This window comes from Tenrec ecaudatus, chromosome 13 (assembly GCF_050624435.1).
Source record: "Tenrec ecaudatus isolate mTenEca1 chromosome 13, mTenEca1.hap1, whole genome shotgun sequence".
Taxonomy (NCBI): domain Eukaryota; kingdom Metazoa; phylum Chordata; class Mammalia; order Afrosoricida; family Tenrecidae; genus Tenrec; species Tenrec ecaudatus.
The window spans coordinates 113019241-113041053 of NC_134542.1; the positions used below are offsets into that span (position 1 = coordinate 113019241).

At 39.3% G+C, this 21813-nt stretch overlaps 1 protein-coding gene across 1 annotated transcript in view; it reads right to left on the reverse strand.

Moving 5' to 3' along the window:
• The window catches only part of HNMT (histamine N-methyltransferase), a 46219-nt gene that overhangs the window by 5358 nt on the left and 19048 nt on the right, over positions 1–21813 (reverse strand). The window contains exons 3-5 of the mRNA XM_075530022.1: positions 12267–12374; positions 11125–11255; positions 4188–4281 (exon numbers count right to left, since the gene is read on the reverse strand). Of these exons, the coding sequence (XP_075386137.1) occupies positions 4188–4281; positions 11125–11255; positions 12267–12374 (333 nt within the window). The remainder of the gene's footprint in view (positions 1–4187; positions 4282–11124; positions 11256–12266; positions 12375–21813) is intronic.

The window sequence follows — 21813 nt, forward strand, 5'->3', positions numbered from 1 at the left end:
CCCCGAGGGCAAGGTGTTGAACTAGAAGCATGTTGAACTCAATCTAGCTGAGATGTTGGTAGATCGCTGCTCTTAGACATGCTGTTTCGTGAATAAACCTCCTGTCATCAGGGGACCCTGGTTCATGATGGTCTTCTGCTGTCAGAGTGGGACTGGGCTTCATAGGACTTTCTGTATTGTTTTAACTTTTTATTGTGAATTGGGTGATGGCTTACAAAGTCTACCAGCTTTCCATTCAGCAATTCATGCATGTATTGTTTCAGCTCCTTGATTGAAAACTCCTGAATGTAACACCAATTACCCCACTTCCTCCCTGGCTCCTGTTTCTCTCTCTTCTTTCCTTGTCAACTTTGTTCTTGGGCAAGTGCTGCCACTTAGATCTTGAAATGTCTTATTATTCTACATTGTGCATATTTAAATAGTGCTATCATTCCCTCTGTAGACCGGCTTATCGTTTGGCTATAAATTGTGCCACATGGGTGAACTTCACTTAGAGACCTGAATGGTGATTAAGCATCAGAGTCTCATGGGCACCACCAGTCTCTATCCAACCAGTAAGTCAACTGCTCCATAGGGCTTTCTATGGCTGAAATTTTTAGAGAGTATATTTCTAAGTTTTTTTCCCTAGAAGCCTCTGGGTGGACTCAAACCACCAGTTTATCAGCAGCCAACCAACCGTTTAACCACCTGCCCCATCCAGACAGACACTCCGTTTTTGTAAACAGATCTGGGCTATTCTGAATATACGTACAGTGACACTTAACTTTTCTACATTGCAACATAGTTATACAAGTGTATTATCCTGAATAAAGGGAATTTACAAAAAGCCTTCTCTGAAAATGACTGTACAAAGCTTAATGAACAACAGCACCTAGGGTGTATCATTTTGGGGTAGATATTCCAAATTTTAGGACACTGTTCAATGTTCAATTTTGGAAATGTTGCAACTTAGCATTTGGGATTCAGCATTTGAAGAGGCACGCTAGGGCAATGCATCTTTCAAAAGGGTGAGAATGGAAAAGTAGGGCACGTTTCAGAATGACCTGGGGAGCTTTCTGAAACTCATTTGGTACCAATAAACTAGTTTAGTACATAAAGATTTGAAGTGAAACCATCAAATTACAAAATTAATGAGTAAAAAGGTGGATCATCCCTATATATGTTGACCGATCTCGATACAAATATAAGAATTCATATAAATATATGGTTTAAACATGATTACATTTCTTTCTTAGGTTGAAGTTAAATTTGGTCTATTTTTCTAAAAGCTTGCCATTATATTTATATTGGATTATTAATGCAACAAAGAAATTACTGCTGTTTGAAAAAAACTAAAATTGGAGCTGCTTGCATAGGCTGATATAAGCACAGGATTGATCTCAAGAAATGCGTTGCTTGAGAAAACAGGGTCATGGATACTTAGGTTAATTTAGGTAAAAGGGTAAGCAACAGTTTCTCCTGTTGACCACAGTGAGTCCTTTGGCAGTGCAAATGGTTGGCAAGCTTGGTTACTAATTGTGTCTGTGTCTACCCCAAGGCGGTTTAGAACAAAAGCCTGGCTAATGCCTTAAACAATAATCAACCATTGAAAACCTTTGTAGTAAAGTAAAATTACTAGTTTCTTTCCTTTAAGAAAATGTCTTCTAGATAGGAATCTGAGGTAGTTAGTTTATCGTGCTAACCTGGCAGATAAAAACATGTGGGGTTAATTGAAGGGTGGAGGGATAAATGACTCAGTGAGACCAGCCTCTCGAGTTTTTGGGTCTCTTGCTCTCTGGTGGTTGGACCAGAGTGCAGCTCCCTTAGTCAGTTCCCTACTTTAGCAGGCAAGGCTCACTTCCTGCAAGACATCCCTGAGGAGAAGCCACATGGACCTACCCCGATGCAGCCCTGGGCGCTGGAGCAGCTGTGTGGAGACCTCTGCCAGCGCTGAGATGTTCACAGGTTTACTGACTCAACTTTCCTCCTGCAGTCGGCATCATAGTGTGTGTTTTGTAAGATGCAGGAGGACTTTATGGATTGTGTCGGACATATGGGTTAATGGGTTAATGTTAGACTTGTGGGCTTGGGCAGCACTGGGTTGGGATGTTTTCTTGATGTGCACTTACCCTTTATATAAAACTATACATATGAGTTTTTGTTTTTCTAAAGTACCCAGACTAACACAGAATCCTTTATATATAATTTAAAACACATGTGATGAATTAACATTATTTTCATTTTAATGAACTTTTATCTTTATTTTCCAAAGAAGGCATTTGACTACGTCATATTGCTTCCAGTGGCAAAGGAAACCTCACACCGAGTTCACAAATAAGTATTGCTATAAAATGAGCTTTGGAATTGCTGAGTTCTTTCATCCATTCCTGCTGTCATTTAGCCATCGCTACTGATTTCCCACCAAGTTCTGGGCTGGTTAATTCCAAGCACACAACCGCATTTCTCTTCCTTAGCTTGTTTCAGACCACTTACTCAAAACCCAAAGGTCACAACATTTGTTTGCTTCCAAATATGAGAAAGAGCATCAAGGCTGGTGAACATGGTTGTTGCTTATGATTCTGGGTTGGACTTATGTGAGAGCTTGCCTGTAGATCAGCGATCTTTGATACACACCTTCCTCTCCACAAGAAGACATTGGTAAGCTGTTTTTATCTCTAGTTAAAGATCACATTCATAGGGAAGAGTTCTAGTTCTCTCGTAGCCGTGCTTCTGTGCACTGTATCCTTACTAAGTTCTAGCTAAACAGACTCAACAAAGCATCTTCCACCTGATACAAATAGTCCACTAAGGGTTAGAATAGATTCCCTGGTGACTAGTTTCATGAACTGACTTAACAAGGTGGAGGAGGTAGCATCTTCTAGGGAGAAGAAAAGAAAAAAGCCAACAGCTACGGTTTTATGAAGGAAAGCTAAGAAGAATCTGTGATTATAGCATGAAAGATGGTGGCCCCAGACCAAGCAAGAGAAATGCCAGGCAGAGAGGGCTGAGAGACACTGCCATTGTGCTTTGTCCTATGCTGTTCTTCCTCTTCAAAGACCTCGATGTCTGCCCCAAGTGGGAACGACATTGCTTCAGGAAGTAAAGGAGATAGAGTTAAGCCCATGCTAACAACACAGGCAAAGAGCGGCCCACACACACGAAAGGCTTAGAGAGGCAGAGTCGAAAATGGAATTGGAGAGAAAAAAATAAACAGAGGGGAGAAATCTGTGATAAATAGTTGCTAGTAACTAAAAGGAACTTATAAACATGACTTGTAGGAATCTTACAACACATTTTCTCTGTTATTGATGTCAATAATCAAGCATGGACTGTCTACTAAGTTTATTTCTGTATTCCTAAATATAATACAAAATGGTTTACCATAAAAGTCTTTCTTGAGAGAGAACTTACTATGAAGGATTCAGTACACATAAGCACTTCTAAATGAGAATCCAGCTACTCCCCATATGAATGCAATATTTATTTAGAAATAAAAATAGTCTTACAAATTGTTCTTTTGGAGAGGAAGTGGTGTATCAAAAGTCTCTGGTCTACTAGCATGCTCTCACATAAGTCCAACCCCATGTTCACTAGCCTTGAAGCTCTTTCTCATATTTGGAAGCAAACAAATGTTGTGACCTTTGGGTTTTGAGTATGTGGTCTGAAACAAGCTAAGGAAGAGATGTGCGGTTGTGTACTTGGAATTAATCAGCCCAGAACTTAGTGGGCAATCGGTAGCGAATGCTAACTGACAGCAGGAATGGATGAAAGATCTCAACAATTCCAAAGCTCACTTTCCAGCAATATTATTCATGTACTCAATGTGAGGTTTCCACCGGAAGCAATATGACGTAGTCAAATGCCTTCTTTGGAAAATAAAGATAAAATTTATTAAAATGAAAACAATGTTCATTTATCATATGTGTTTTAAGTTATATATAAATGATTCCTATCTGGAAGACTAAGATATTTTCCCAAAAGAAAGAAAGAAACTTGCAATTTCATGGGACTACTGACTTAACAGTTACTGGTAACTATGTTCTCTGTATTGTGATCAGATCAGAGATCAACACCATCATACTTTAAAAAAAAGAAAGAAAAAAAACACGTCATACTTTAGGAGATCTATGCCAATCATCTTTAAACACATAATTCTATGTACACACCACTCCTTTTCTGAAAGTCGGACTTGAATGACAATAACTTACCTGACACAACAATAATTAAGATCATAGAATTTGTAGCTAAGAGGCCATGGAAAAATTCCAGGGTAGCCGGGATGTCTTTGACATAATACAGCATCTAGAAATGAAGGAAAAAGGAAATGAGAAACTTTTTTCATGTTGATCATCTTATTGCTTGGACAACGTGTTCACTACAAAGTTTGATTTTCAAGTTAAGAGACTTTTTTTTAAAAAACATTTTATTAGGGACTCATACAACTCATCACAATCCATACATACATCAATTGTATAAAGCACATCTGTATATTCTTTGCCCTTATCATTTTCAAAGCATTTGCTCTCCACTTAAGCAATTAAGAGACTTTTTACAACAAAGCTCTGAAGAAAGTTAGAATTAATGATCTTCTAAAGAGAGCAGAAATAATCATCTGAGAAAATATTTTGAAAAAGAAAACTGTGGTCCTGCACAGCCAGTGCCAAACAGCTGTAAATTTATCTTCTGGCTTCAACAACACAGACATTTATAGCTTAATCTCGACTTCACATGAGGGCACTGATTCTATGCCTACTCTATATTTCGTGAATTGTATTTCTTCTGGGAGAAAGTGGTGCTGGCAGCATAAAAACAGGTCCCAGTTCATGGAATGATGCTTTAAAATTAAACCCTTTGCACTAGCTTCGCCATATGTTCACAGATGCTTTTTCCAAAATCATAGAAAAAGTGTAAGGCTGTTATAGACAGATTCCCTAGGGAAAACAGGAGTGGATGAGCATAGGTTACATGCTAGATCATTGCGTCTTAGCGGTCATCCCACCCATTGCTACTAAATCTGCGTGAACCACCGGGAAGAACAGAAAAATGTCAAGACAGAGCTTGGAATTATGCATTGGGAATGGGAAAGTTCACTAAGGACTTCAATCTTTTAAATCCATTCTCATAGATACTTTCTCCTTAGATTTCATCTTCATGCTTCTTGGACAAGAATTTAGTATTATGTGTACTATGTCCCTATGACAGAAGTCATTCCATAAAGGGAACACAACTGAAGTTATTTCCCTCTTTTATTAACTAATAAAATAAAATTGACCTGCCTGGGGCCAGTTCTGCCTCAATCCCATATTTATTCCATGCTGTCTACCATGGGACCTTACCCAAATTCAACTGATCAGCAAGACATTCAACAACCTAAGAAATATTCTGGCTAAAAGAGAGGAAATTGTATGTATTAGACATCTGTAATTTGTTCTAAAAGGCAATGACATTCTCCACAGTTGTCGGCAGATATTAATTTGAAAGAATGCCATGAGAGTATCAAGCACAGCATCGTCGTGGAAGACACACGGCCCAAGAAAACTGTAGAGCAGACGGGAAAGAGTGAACAAAGACTAGCAAGACAAAGGGACACAGAGCTGCTGCAAAATAGAGAACATGGGTATTTTAAGAGGAAGAGGAAGAAGAAGCTGATGTCTGAAGCTGCAACCTTTCATAATGGGGAGGAATATTGGATGCAGAGACATGGGGAGATGTTGACTCTTGTCAATAGGAGACATTTTTAATAAGATCAAAGAAGGAAATGATAAGGACAAGGTTAATATCTGTCTGATATTCTCTGTTCCCTGTATAATATAAAATAAAATCCTCACCTGTGACTGAGGAGGTACAAGGAGAGGGGAACAGTAGGCAATAATTATTTGTTCCATAGTAAAGATGCAGCGTAGTTTTGCTGGACAAGGTAAAGCATTCCGTTTTAAGTAAATGATGCTGTCAGCTAAGGCAGGTGAAATGTTGGACCATCTGGGGTCCGTCTTGGAGTCACTTTTTTCATTTGATTTCTTCTAAGTTTATTCCTTTGAGGTGACTGTAGTGTGGTCTACTGGAATCAAGATGTGTCCTAAAGTCAGTCTAGTGGTCATTTCTAAGACATGCACAACTTCAGATGCAGCCAACATGTAAGTCCTACATAGCAGGAATCAGATCAAGATGGTGGCACAGTCAGACACTTCAGAATGCCCCTATCCAACAAAGACACGCACAACAAGCAAACTGGAGAGAGATGACGACTTTGGAATCCTGACTACGAAAAGCAAGGCTGAGAAACTGGACTGAGTGCAATGTGGAAAGAGAAGTGGTGCAAAAGCTACAGGCCCAAAGAAGTAGCAGGCATCAGAGCTCTGTTAGATGGATACACACCGCATGACCGTATTGAGGCAAACCAGGAAGCATTTCCAGTAGAAGTTTCCACCACCTGGTGCTGACACGCAGGAATTACCCTGCACCCACACCCAGGGCCAGGAAAAAGTACCCCAATCTGTGACAGTAAAGGCTCCTCACCTCACTCACTACCTCCCTGAGCCCCCATTCGAAGCCAGTGGTCAAATTAACACATTTACTCAGCAAAATAAATGAAAACCATAAAGACTTGATAGACACAACATTAACAACGAAAGAAAGGACAGGAAATCCACCAACAAAATGAAATTAATAGAAAAAAATAAGTAAAACAAAGAAACGATCAACACCTTAAAAATACACATAACAAAAGAACAGAAGTAAATATTTACTTATTGATCACCACACCAAATGCAATTGGCTTAAATATATCACTAAATAAGTTGGAAATGAAAGAATGCATTTTAAAAATCACAACTAAGCAATGTGTGTCTACAAGAGACCGCTTACAAGCCAAGTGATAAATAAAATAAAATTCAAAAATGTAAAAATATATATCAAGAAAACATAGTCATATTACTCTCTGACAATGTGACCTTAAGGGCAAAATCCATAAAATAAGGATGGGTATTATATAATGGTTCAAAGGTCAATCCACCATAACTATAATAAATATGTCCACAACTAATGTGTACATTAGGTTCAAAAGATATGAAACAAGCTCTAATATACTTTAAAAGAGAGCTAGACAGTTACACAACAATAAGAATATAATAAAATAATAAATATAATGAAAATAAAAATATGCACTCTTTTCATTGTAAGACAGAATGAGAAAAAACCTCAGAAAGGATAAAGATGAGAACAATTAATTCAACCTCCTAGATTTATGCAGAACACTCTAACTAACACTTTAACATTTCTAATCAGAACACAGGTGTGAGAGAGCATGCACAAATATACCCAGAAGTATATATAAGTTTTGCAGCTGACATGGCCACACATGTGTGAGTACATTCTGTATCTCTCATATCTATATATGAGAGCAAGACCAACCACATTCAGAGAAACTTTTATTAAACAAAAATATCATATAATGTAAAGCTACTGTTTCTTAGCATATCCTCCATGTAGGTCTATCCATTTCTTAAGATGGTCTTTCCATATCTTCAACCTTTTCCCTTTAAGAATCCTGGGCTCTTTAACACCTCAATGGCAACTTGGTTGTCCTTGAAGGATTCAGATCTTGTTCACGTTCGGTAATCCTTCAGCTTGGGGAATAAAAGTGATGTCTGAAGGGACGGAATCAGGACTTGAGGAGAGATGAGACGAGGCTTGCCCACAGAAGTCTCATGGGACGGCCTTTGCTACCTTCAAAGGTGAGCATTGTTGTGACGCACGGAAAACAAGCCTTAGCCCAACCTTCCTGGATTTTTCTCATCATTGTGATTTTTAATTTTCTTGATATTTTTTCATAATAAAACATAGTGATTGTTCTGTGCTCTTCAAGAAAATCTAGCTGAATTATTCCTTAGAATTCCCCCCAGTCACCGTAACCTTCTGAGTAATGGCTTGACCTTGAATTTAACTGGCCCAGCAGATTCCCTTAGAAGTCAAGGTTTTAATTGGACTTTTTTTAAAAATTAGGGCACCTTAAGTAAACTCAGTAAAGGGTATGACTGAAAGGACTTGTTTACAGCCATATACTCATGTTTAAGCATGTTGGATTTTGGGGGGGGAATAAACCCATGGACATATGAACTGGAACAATGGCAACAATCCACTTTACTTAACCTCATATATAACAATCAGAGACGTGAACTATGTGAAAGGGAATGCAGGGGAAGGTTCACTAGCAACCTACATATGCAGGTGACAAAATCTTGCTTGCTCAAGATAAAAAAACACATCAAAATAAACTTGAAGTACTTAGTGGTGAAGATCAAGGGCAACAGAATTCAATATGGATTACAACTCATACAGGGAAAACAAAAACATCCACAGCATGATAAAGAGAGAAAATGTTGATTTCATTGTATTTGGATCCATAATCAATGATCATGGAAGCCTCAACTGAGGAACCAAATTAAGTATTACATTTGGGCAAATATACTGCATAAAACCTGAGTGGATTTCAAAACTGCGGTACATACATACAATGGAGCACTACGCATGCCTAAAAAGCAGTGATGAGCATACGAGGCACATCACTACATGGGAAGAACTGGAGGAAATTATGCTGACCGAAGTAAACAAACACACTAGGACAAGTACAACATGATTCCACTGAGGTAAGCTTAAAAAATGCAAAAGGGCCATAGGGAAAACACTACTGTATACAAACATTCCTGGGGTGAGGTCCAGATAGTATGGCAGGAGGCAAACCAAATCCAGGGATACATATAGTAGCCAACTAATAAGGAGGCGGGGGGGTGGAGAAAAAAATAAATGGGTAATGAGGGAACAGGGCACTAACCCACCCAAGGGGAGGGCATTGTTTATATCTCCACAGGGAAAGAGGGACCAGACTTCCACCTGGTGCTCCAAGATATGAATGCAACATACCGGCATGAAGCAGGGGACCAATAGGTCTGCGGGGCTGGCCCCAATCCCAACTATGTGAACAGTCCCCACTCCCCGCACAAGAATTCATTTCAGAGGACAGCACTGAAGCTACAGCTCAGGAAGAAGGATATGTATGATCAGAACACACAGAAGCAAATGAAGGAGGAGGAAGAGAGAATGGAGCACGTCCTAGCCCCTCAAACCTTGAGGATGATATCCCTGCTCAGAGCAACCAAAGCACACTATGAGACATGATGTCCCTCACTGACCCATAGCACTATGGAGGACAACACTGGAGACAGTGCAGGAATTGTGCCTGATCTGACCCCATCACACTGAGGGGAAGCAATAAGGGTGTGCAATAGAACAGCGAGGGGAACAGAGCAATGAAATCTCCAGGGAATACGCATGTATATATGATGATGGGGACATATATCTTTGCACATATATTTATAGGTTTAGTATTAAGGTAGCAGATGGACATTTGGGCCTCTACTCAAGTACTCCCTCAATTGAAGAATACTTTGTTCTATTAACTTGGCATTCCTTGAAGCTCGCCCTCCTGACAGGATAACTGAAGACAAAGTGGGTCCATAAGCAAATGTGCTGAAGAAAGCTGATGATGCCAGGCTATCAAAAGATATAGTGTCTGGGGTCTTAAAGGCTTGAAGGTAAACAAGTGGCCATTAAGCTCGTAACAACAAAGCCCACATGGAAGAAGCACACCAGCCTGTGTGACCATGAGGTGTCGAAGGGATCAGGTATCAGGCATCAAAGAACAAAAAATCATATCATTTTGAATGAGGAGAGTGCAGAGTAGAGACCCAAAGCCCATCTTTAGGCAACTGAACAACCCCTTACAGTAGGGTCACAAGGATTAGAGGAGCAGTCAGGGTGCAGTATAGCACCGATTAAGCATATAACTTTCCAGTAGTTCTTTAATGCTTCCTGCCCGCCACTATCATGATCCAAATTCTATCTTACAAATCTGGCTAGACCAGAGGATGTACACTGGTATAGATATTATCTGGAAACACAGGGAATCCAGGAGAGATAAACCCCTCAGGACCAATAATGAGACTAGAGATACCAGGAGAGTAGGGGGATGGGGGAAGAAGAAAGGGGGACCCAATCACAATGATCTACATATAACCCACTCCCTAGGCGGCAGACAACAGAAAAGTGGGTGAAGGGAGAATGGCTGGTCTGATAGAGATCATTGAACCCCTAAATATGGAACTGAATCCATTCCTGGAGATCACTTCTCAGGCAAAAACCAGATAGGCCTATCAGGTGGACAATAATATCCACAAGCAATCCAAATATTCAGACCAAAAGGGCAATATTTGCCCCCAAATACATTCAGAGAGTAGGAAGTGGTAGGAAAGAAGAAAAAATGGAACTAGAGCACCCAGGGAAGAAGTGGGAAGATTGTTGTTCCATTGAGAGGAGTACACCTATCGTCATGAAGCAAACGGTGTGTAAATCGTTGAATGGAAAAGCTACATACTCTGTAAACTTTCACCTCAATCACAATGAAATGTTTGAAAATGAATACAGTCTATACCTTCCATATGATAACCAGCACTATCTGTGTTCCCTGGAAATATGGCTCCATATCATTTACACAAGAGACCCCCACTTCCAAATCCATTATCCTGTCAGTCCGTGCAGAACCAAGGAGATGATTATCTGCAGTGTGGCTGTCCGCTATCAGTAAAGCTGAATGACTTGAAGACTCGCCTCACCTGCTCCTCCTTCTACATGCCCACTAGCCAGGTCCCCTAGTAAAGCCCACAGCAAGGGACTGTGAAGGCACTCTAGACTGCTAATATTATTAGGAAATTAATAGGATAGGATATGTTATCACTCTAATATCCTCAAAACTATCCATAAGTTTCAACCCTAGAATGATTCCTAGAAACAAATTATTAACCCAACATTAAAAAAAAATAAATGTGGAGGTATACTGAATTTAAAAAATAAGAACTTTAAATGCTTACAAGCAATCTATCCTCAGTGCTATGGAATCAATTCCAATTCATTAAACCCAAACCAAACTCACTGCCATGAAGTCACCTCCAAAATTTTTATCTTCAATTTGGACACATAAAGTTCACTTACCAAAACTACAATCAGAAGACTTTTCTTTTTTCTTTACACGTTAGAATGTTAGGCAGCCTTCCGATACATGTCTGACAGTATATTATAATAAATATTTCTTACCTGAATCATATGAATAAAGTCCCATTTTTGATGCTCTTTTTCCTCCGTCACTCTATGTTGATATTCAGACGATGTTTCCTTATGCCAAGCAAACTTTATGTTCTCAAGGTTTGATGTCTTGGCTACAAGTTCTGAAATACAGAGAAGCAGTAGCACGCCATTAATTTTAATTGCAAATGTGGAACCCATTTCCATTTAGAATTTTAATGCAATCAATGTTATATACATAACAGGTATAAGGCACATTTTTCTTTCTTACAGAGCTCTGGGAGATCAGAGAGTTCCTTCTGATTTTTTTTCTTGAATTAAATGAAATTAGAAGTTAAAGAGTCAATCAAAAATAACAATGAGAATCCTGGTCACACATAGATTACATGATCTTACTCTTAATGGGGAAATAGGGGTAGGTTTTTTCCAATGCGAAATTGATGTGAAATAAAAGCTATGATTTTGCTACCAGAAGTTAACAAACTACAGCCCAGGTGCCTACCTTTTTTGTATGGACATCAAGCTAAAAACATTTTTCACATTTTAAATAGATAAAAGACTAAAAATAATCATAATATTTTAAGACACGTGGTAATTGCATAATCTTCAGATACAGATTAAATTTCAGAATTACATAAATAAAGGTTTCCTGAAAAACAGCATCATGCATGAATTTTCATGTTGTCATTGGTGGCTTTTATGCATCTATAGCAGGGTTGAGTACTCTAGTCAGAGACTATCAGGCCTGTTAAGCCTGAAATATTTACTACCTGACTGGATTCTTTTCAGAAAATAATAATAATCAACACAGGGTAATTCATTAAACATAAGTGCTTTAAGGGTGGGAATTCCATTTAAATATTTCTGATTAAGCAATGACTGACCTTATGAATAAACAGTTTAAAAGAAAAAAAAGATGACTGGGGAATAGATGGAGAGTTGATAAGAAAAGGAGTCTAATTATTTACGGTTCATATTTAAAGTGTTTAGTCATGCCTGCCAAGAAAACAAATTAATTAGATTCTTCTACCAACAAGCTTCCAAAGAGCATGCCACAGGAAACTATGCTGTTAATGATTCAAGGGACACTTTGGGGATGATAAGCCCTTGGGGATAGGATTTGGCAGGTAGCATCACAAGGTACAGACAGATACCTTTGTACTTGGCAATTTGCTCAGCACTTGGTTCAACAACTTCATTTTTTATTTGAATTCCTGGATATTGAGCTTGGAATTTGGAGAGAATCTGAAGGTCAATCTCACCTAGAAGACAAGCACATGATAAGGGTCAAGTCACTGGAGGAAGAAATGATTAAAGGGAAGAACAATTTGAGCTGGTTGATTATTTTATTTTTATAACAAAAGTCCAGAATAAAAACAATGCTCAATTCTTGCCTGCCACAACACCTGCAATACATAACAACTAGATTTTAGTAAGCATAGTAATGTTCATCTGGCTATGCAAGGGCATTCAACTGTGAGGATCATACCAAATTATAGATATCATTGCGAAGAATGGGAATTCAAAAGAGTTTTGTGTACATGGAAGCTGTAGTAAAAGACCTCTCCAAAGCACGAAAGCAACGAAACCCAGGAGAGGAGACATCAAGTAGTTCAAGCAGGAAGAAGATGCCTGGAAACGGATTTGGGGAACAATTGTACAACTGTTTGACATGATTGAACCATGGAATGGTATAATGTTTGGATTAGCTCCTAATAAAATGGGGGGTGGGGAGTTAGAGAGATGGAAACATTGTCTTTAGAAGTATATTGCCCTAGTGTCTATATGTTGAGAAATAATGGATGTACATTTGATAGTTTTCCTTAAAAACGTGATTTTGCTTAAAAATGTGTGTTTTTAAAAACATGTGATTTTAAAAACATGTGATGCTTCAGAGAGAAATCCTTAAGTTAAATCTTTGTGGAGCTAAATAAATAGATGAATGGCAAAGGTGTAGCTTTGAGAATTACGGTTCACCTAACAAAAAACTTTCAACTTGTGTCACATAATGTGAAGGCGAAATAATGAATACAAAAACTAGAGAAAAATTAATACTTTAAATTATGGTGCTGATGAAGGACATTCAATATACCATGGACTGCCAGTAATACAAATAAATATGTCTTTGGAAAAGCAAAGCCAGAATGCTCTTTAGATGCCTCTGAATGGTGAGACTTCACCTTACAGTCTTTAGACAAGCGGTCAGGTCAGGAGGGGTCAGCCCTTGGAGAAGGGCGTGCTCAGTGAGGAAGAAAACAACTCTCCACAAGACTGACTGACACAGCGGCTACAACAATGGGCTCCCCATGGCAATAATTCCGAGGATGGCATTGTTTTCTTCTCTTGTACACAGGATCATCATGTGTTGGAACGAACTCAATAGCACCGAATCACAACAACAACAATGTGATTAAAAAAAGCAACAACTATGAAAGTCATTCATGAATGCCTCTATTTTATTCTTTCAGATAATCTTTAATCTATTTATTAAATTTTATGACTATATTCTTTCATCACATTTATCCAATATGTATGACAAACAAAGAATCTGAAAAGTTGTCCTGTCTGAATAGAATGCAGCATCAGGATGGGAGAAAGGCTTATTGAAAACCTGTTATATGCCGATGACACAATCTTGCTTATTGAAGGGGAAGGGGATGAGGACTAAGAGTTGCAACCTTCAATACGTTTTACAACTCAACATTAAGGAAATCTAACTCCTTCCAAATGGACCAATGGAAATCTAACTCTTTCCAAATGACCAATGGATAATATCATGAGAAGTGGATAAAATATTGAAATTATCACAATTTCATTTTACTTGGATATATGATTGATGCTCATGGAGACAGCAGTGAAGAAATCAAGCAACATACTCTATTAGGCAAATCTGCTGCAGAATATTTCTTTGAAGAGTTAAAGAACAAAGCAGTTACTTTGAGGACTAAGATAGCCCTGACCCAAACTATAGTAATTTCAATCAGCTCAGCTGCATCTGAATGTTGGACAACTGAACAATTGATGCACTTGAATTATGGTGTTGGGGAAGAATACAGAAAATATCATGGACTGTCTTGGATGAAATGCAACCAGAACAGTTCTTTAAAGTAAGAATGTGAGGACTATACCTCACATACTTTGGGCAGGCTATCAGGAAAGACCAACTCCTAAAAAAAGATATCATGCTTTCTAAAGCAGGAGGAAGAGAAACTTGGAAGATCATCTAGCAGGATTGACCCAGGCTGCAACGATGGGCTCAAACAATGATAATTATGAGGCTGATTTGGGACTTGGTAGTGTTTCATTCTGTTATATATAGAATTTCCACGAGTAGCAACTGACTCAACAACTCCTAACAACAAAAAGGTCAACCATCATTCATTCATTGATTTTGCTGTTGTTTGTAGGAGACAATCAACACTTATTTTTATTTCAATAAGTAAAATAAGACATATTCACAACACTGTCAATTACGATGCTAAAATTTCATCACTGGAAAAATGTATTCCCATATTGTGCTGTAGTTGTTGTTGTTAGGTGCCTTTGAATTAGTTATGACTCACAGCAACGCGATGTACAATGGAACAAAATACTGTCCAGTCCTGTGCCATCTTCACGACTATTCTTATGTTTGAGCCCATAGTTGCAGCCACTGTGTCAATCCATTTATCCAGGGACTTCCTCTTTTTACATGCCCCTCAACTTTACCAAGCATGATGTCCTTTTCCAAGGGCCGGTCTTTCCTGATTACACATGCAAAGTATGTGAGACAATCTTGTCATTACAGTTTATGAGGAGCATTTGGGTTTTATTTCTTTCAAGATACATGTGTTTGTTCTTCTAGCAGTCCATGACACCTCCAGTGTGTTTTCAAAAGTACCTTTATCCAAATACACCAGTCTTCTTTGGTCTTTCTTAGGCACTGTCCCACTTCTGCATGCCTGTGAGGAGACTGAAACACCACGGCCTGGGTCAGGTGCACTTTAGTCCTCAAATGGCATCCTTGCTCTTCAATGCTTTAAAGAGAGCTTGTGCCACAGATTTTCCCAATGCAGTGTGTTATGTGATTGCTTGTCTTCTATTTCCATGAACACTAATTGTGGATTGAAACAAGATTAAAACTTTTATCCATTTATCACAATGTTGTCTAGTGGTCCAGTTGTGGGGATTTGAGTTTTCTTTATGATGAATCGTAATCCATATTTAAGGCTGCAATCCTTGATCTTCATCAACAAATGCTTCTTAAAGTTCTCACTTTCAACAAGGAATGTTGCTTAATTTCCCTATCACAATTATTAACAAGCCTTCCTCCATTCCTGATACTGTTCTTCATATAGTCCAGTTTCTCAGATTAATTGCTCAGTCTACATATTCAATAAGTATGGTGAGAGGCTACAACCCTGACACACACCTTTCCTGATGTGACACCATGCAGTATCTTCTTGTTCTGTGCAAATTACTGTGCTTTGGTTCATGTACAGGTTCTGTGTGAACACAATGAAGCCTTCTAGAATTCCCATTTTATCAAAGCTATTCATAGTTTGTTATGATGCACACAGTTGAATGCCTTTGCATCGTCAATAAAACACAAGTCAACATCTTTCTGGTATTCTCTGTTTTCAGCCAAGATCCATCGGATGTCAGAAATCATATACCTCATTCCATGTCTTCTTCTGGATTCCACTTGAGTTTCTGGCAGCTCCCTGTTTATGTAGGGATGCAAGCATTGGTGAATAATCTTCAGCAAAATTTTAAATGCATGTGATATTAATGATATTGTTCAAGAACTTCTGCATTCTGTTTGGTCACCTTTGGGGGAATGGGGGTGGTTGTGTACAAATACAGATATCTTCCAGTCAGTTGGCCAGGTCTTCCAAATTTATTTGCATATGCAAGTGCTTTCAGTGCTTCATCAGCTTATTGAAACATTTCAGTGGGTCTTCTGTCAATTCCTAAGGCCTTGTTTTTGTTTTGTTTAATAATGTCTTCAGTAAACCTTGGACTTCTTCCTTCAGGCCATTGGTTCTTGATGATATGTTACCTCTTGAAATCCACGTGTATAATCACTATTTATTAAAGAAGTGGCTTAGTTTAACAACCAGACACTTGCCTTGAAGAGAAAAACTATCCTGGCTTCATTTCTCTGAGAGCAATTTACCCCTGCTTAAAGACAGATTGCCCACATGTAACAGCCACGTGGGAAAAAGTTATAAAAGTGTCTTTGGTTTTACAATGATGAATGAAAAACATTAAAATTCTCCAAAGTACGCAAGAGTTGTTGTTAAACAGTGAAGGCAAAGAACTTAGAGGAATATAAAAGAGCAGAGCGGAATGCGCATGCCATGAATGGAGAAGGGGGTGTGTCCACAGAATCAGCATTTTCCCCATCCCGTCTCCACTTGATGTCCATCAAACCATTTAGTAAAAATCAAAGTAAACAAAGGAATGAGAATGCAGTATGCTTGTGCACGCACACAGTTACAGGATGTGCAATAAGGGATCAGGGAAGGGGAAATGAAAGACTAGCAGAAACTACATACTGTGGTGATCGGCTGTGGTGGAACCTAACTGGGGTTTTCTAATTGAGAACGGATTCTCGGTCGGTAGGACCAGAGTTCCAGAGGAAAGGAGCAGGTCGCCCTTTAGAAGACGCCCCCTGTCTGCCGCTGGAAGCTATCCTTGGCATCTTCAGCCTCCATTTCCAACTGTGCGGGTGTGTCTGTTTCATTGATTGGCTGCCCATCAAATTGGAATATGATCTGCCTCATTGACCAACCCTGTCGTTCACGATAAGCTTTCACTAGTCTAGTATGTGGCGCATGCCTCTTAATCTCAAACTGCACCACAAAACCATCCTGCCCCCACCACCTTCAGATTAATATGATCGTTTATTCTCATGGATTAGATTTCCTTGAACAGCTGCTATGTTGTCAGAGACATCATTGCTCTGCAAGATGCTTAAATTGTTCTTTGGAGCAATAAATGTGACACCATTCCTTTTAAATTTGCCGTTCCTGACATAATAAACTATCTGATGGTCTAGTTCAAAATGGCCAATATCAGGCCATAGCAGCTCACTGATGCCTAGGATATGAATCTTTACATATCCCAGCCCATTTTTTAAAATTCCAATCTTCCTATTTTCATACTTAATACATCTGAAATTCCTAGTAGAGGTTTACAGCTGTACTTTCTCAGAGTGAGTCGTGTACCATCAGCAAGCGAGGGTCCGGAGAGTTTTACCGCCCCCATGCCAGTACAGTCCGCTCTGTTTTCAGAAGGCAGCTCTTCTTCAGTAATATTTTGGTACCTTTGAATCTGAGGGTCTCATCTTCAGGCACTCTGACAATTTTCACTCAGATGAAGTTTTCAATGGCTAATCCTGCAGAAGTGTACAACGCCTTCCTTCTTTGTATCCTGTTCTTTGTTTTGAAGCTTTGCTGAAACCTGCTCACCCTGAGTGAGCCTTCTGGTATTTGAAAGGCTGGTGATATAGCTCCTGGCAGTACAGCAAGACCCAACCCTCCAGAGTGTGACAAATGGGCAGACAAAAACTCTAGCTGCCATTTCCTGACAAAACGTTGCCTGGGCACTTTACGTAGAGCAGCTCCCTTAATCCTGACCACCGTGCTAACAGGAATTCCATGAAGTTATTCCCAACCAGCACAGGCAATTTAAGGCATTTGAGACTCAGGGGATATTACTAAGCCTAAAGGCCCATATGTCTAATGCCAAATGTTTATTCTTCTGACATGATACTAAAACATAAGAAAATTTTAAAAGTAGTAATGACATCGTGATATATATCTATTCAGAAATATGCACAGTATGTATAGAAATTTATTTTTCTCTATAGCTACTATTGTGGAAGAGGGAAAGAAATAAGCAAGAGAAAAGGTTTCTGAGAAAAGTTGTGCGATAGTGAGAAATAGAGCGATTCCAACTTGCCTAAGGGATGAAAGACTGAAACTTCTGTCCTGGCCTTTTTCAGCCTCGCCATGTATTTTAAATAAAGAACCATCAATTATAGGGATTGGAAATCCAACATTTTAACATTCCAAGGGTGGAGATGCAATTATTTTCACCCTGGGGCTTGATGAGCTCTTTTTCTTCTAAGATGGACCTGGGCATTTCAGATCTCCACAAATGGCACCAGGTACCTATTAGATCCTCAGGGCCTGTTTCCATCTCATCTCATTCCCAACTACCAGAATCATCTATCATAATCAAATCCAGGCCACCCTTCCTCCTCAGCATTAACAAAAGGCATGCTAATAGAATTGCAATGGAGACACAGAAACCCTGGGTCCTCAGAGCAAACTGTGGACAGGCATCGCCCAAGCCTTCACGGTTGGATCTCTAGCAAAGTGAATGGACAAGAGGAGACCGTGAAATTACTAACATAGGAACTCACACATATAAAATCCCCTGGTGACATCCTTAGCAGGGCGCCCACACTTCCTCTTTTCCTGCCTGCGGTTCTCACGTGCTCTCTGCTTTCCTTGTTGCCATCCCATATTTTTAGTTTTTAACAAGATATTATCATTTTATTTAAAAAACAGCTTTGGAAAGAAATCACTTTATAAACTGGACAATAATTAAACCCAACTTTGAGTTGAATAGATACACGTTTTAAAAAGTTAAAATGATTTTCGTTATTTAACCTTCTCCTTCCAATGCTCACTCTCAAATTTCCTGAGCTGGGCAAGAAGTGACATCACTGCATTCATAAAGCACCTCTTTACTCTGCTGCTTTTATTATGACTGGCGCATTTATTGCTTGTTGCAGTATGTGTACAATTTGTTCCCATAAAATAACTTCTTTGATATATTTCCCTGGCCTTATGTCCTGTTTTTCATGCTTTGGATTTAACAGCAATTTATATAGGCCTTTGCCGACAAACAGATCAATAAATATGTAGTTTAGATCTTCTACTACAGTCTAAATATTTGACATTTGGTTATATTTTCTACTTTTTTAATCACTTTATTAGGGGCTCATACAACTCTTATATCACAACCCATACATACATCCATTGTGGCAAGCACATTTGCACATTTGTTGCCATCATCATTCTCAAAACATCTTATTTCTACTTGAGCCCTTAATATCAGCTCCTCATTTCCCCCACTCCCTTCCCCACTCTCCCTCTCTCACAAATCTGTGGTAGTTTATAAATTATTATTATTTGTTTATGTCTTACACTGTTTGATGTCTCCTTTCACCCACTTTTCTGTTGTCTGTCCCCCAGCAAGAGAGTTACAAGTAGATCATTGCGATCGGTTCTCCCTTTCTCCCCAACCTTCCCCTTACCATCCTGGTATCGCTATTCTCATTATTGGTCCTGAGGGGTTTATCTGGCCTGAATTGCCTGTGTTTCCAGCTCTGACCTGTATCAATGTACAACCTCTGGTCTAGCCAGATTTGTAAGGTAGAATTGGGATCAGAATAGTGGAGGGGAGGGAGCATTAAAGAACTAGAATAATGCTGTATGTTTCATTGGTGCTATACTGCACCCTGACTGGCTCGTCTCCTCCCTATGACCCTTCTCGAAGGGGATGTCCAGTTGCTTACAGATAGGCTTTGGGTCTCCACTCCACACTCCCCCTCATTCACGATGATATGATTTTTTGTTCTTTGATGTCTGTTACTTGATCCTATTGACACCTCGTGATCACACACACTGGTGTGCTTCTGCCATGCAGGCTTTGTTACTTCTCAGCTAGATGGCCACTTGTTTATCTTCAAGCCTTTATGACCCCAGACTCTATATATTTTGATAGCCAGGAACCATCAGCTTTCTTCACATTTGGTTAAATTTTCCTGAAACATTCACCAATACGATTCCCTTTCCATTAGCTATGGTGTTTCCTTTCTCTCAATTTTTTGACCATGAGCAAGATCTCCTACTAAATGTTTGTTCTTCTCCCCCACCCCCACTCAACCCCCATCTCTGCTACACTTATTAAGGCACAGAGTATCTATATCTTAAAATGCTGTGATAGTAATCTAAAAGGTCATTGGACATTGGGGTCTTTTATCACTCCAAGCCATCACCACACCATCATTCAAATCCCTAACCTAAACAAACTCATCAATTCCTCTGATTTAGACCTAATGACTTAGATCAGTTGGATTAAGTCTGAACACAATAGAAATTGTTTATTTTTTTTCTAAGACTGAACACAATAGCAAATGTTTATTTTTTTCTAACCTCTCACAATTTCAAACTTTAACACGCACAGCTTCAGGAAACCTAAATGACTTTCATTTCTCTTCCCCATGTACCATATTCTTTTGTCCTCTGCCTCCAGTACTCTGCTTTCGTTTCTGTTAGGCAGGGTTGTCTAGAGTAACAAAAAGTGACATCATATATGTGAAAGAAAGAACTTTATCTGAAGGAGTAAGTTTATATCAAGAAGCCAACCCAGCCCAGTCCAACACCAAGTCCATGGACTTGATGCTTCAGACCCATGTAATGCAGGCTGATAATGCAGAAAAGTGAATTGGGATGCAGGGAGATCACAGGTCGCTGTGTGCAATTTTGTGGATCCAAGGTTAATTGGAAGATCACAAAGTGACAGCTCCGAGTCCAGTGTTCCCCTGGAGGCAGACACAGAATCCCAGCAAGGAGAAGGTGAAGGAGAAGTGGGGTCTCTCTTATAAAATGGTCATATCTCCTAGGAGGCATCAGTATTGACCGAATTGACTCTACCTTTACACAAGTTCAAGTTGACATAAAATCTGTCACAATTTTCCTATTTCATAAGGCTAACCCTACTCATCTGAATTCTTCTACACAGAATCACCTTAGGGTTCTTTCCCACAGAGTGTGGAAGCAGCTTCTGGATCCCACAGGCAGTCATTCCCCATCGGTTGACTGCAGTTGGCAACTCTGGTAAAACTCATTGGTCTTTCCTGGTCGGAGTTAGTCATCGCTTGAGTCACTAGCAAAGGGTTGACTCCCACGAGTTTTTTAAAAGAGGATAAATGCATTTAAGATGCTGGAGTAAATAAATGAGCATATTTGATTGTCCATGAAAGGGATGTGAGGGGTTATCAGACCCTATAGTATCATGAGTCAGCAGTAAGATATTCAAACAAACAAACAGAAAATGAAAGGAGACCATTTGTTTTTTCTCAGCTGAAGCTTTCTGAGCAGGAATCATAGCATGAACACTTGCTTCTAGAGAGAACATAAGTCAAAGTCCTGTGTCAGAAGATAATAGAAAGTGAATTTGTAATTCAGTCAATCAGGAAATTGATTTCTTTGGAGTGGGGGTGGGGGATGCAGGTATAAAGAAAAAGAATTGAGGAAGTCAGCAATTTACTTGTATTGTGAATTGCAAATCAGCTGTCATCCAGTCGAATCCAATTCATGATGGTCCTCTAGGGTGGACCCTTTAGATTTCCAAGGCTATAACTCTTCATCAGAGGGGAAAGCTTTATCTTTCTCCTGAGGACTGGCTGGTGGGTTTGAACGACTGACCTTTTGGTTAACAGCCCAGTGAGTAACTCATCCCACCACCTGGGCCCTGTAGATTCTAAAGCCTTCTGGAAATCTTTAACTCTGAGGTCCAGAAAACCCTTAAAGAGGAATAAGAAAATCCATGATCATTTTATAGTCAGTGTTTTCACATGTGGCCCATAAGACATAGGGCATCTTGGTCATAATTCTGAGTCCTAACTTTTCATTAATG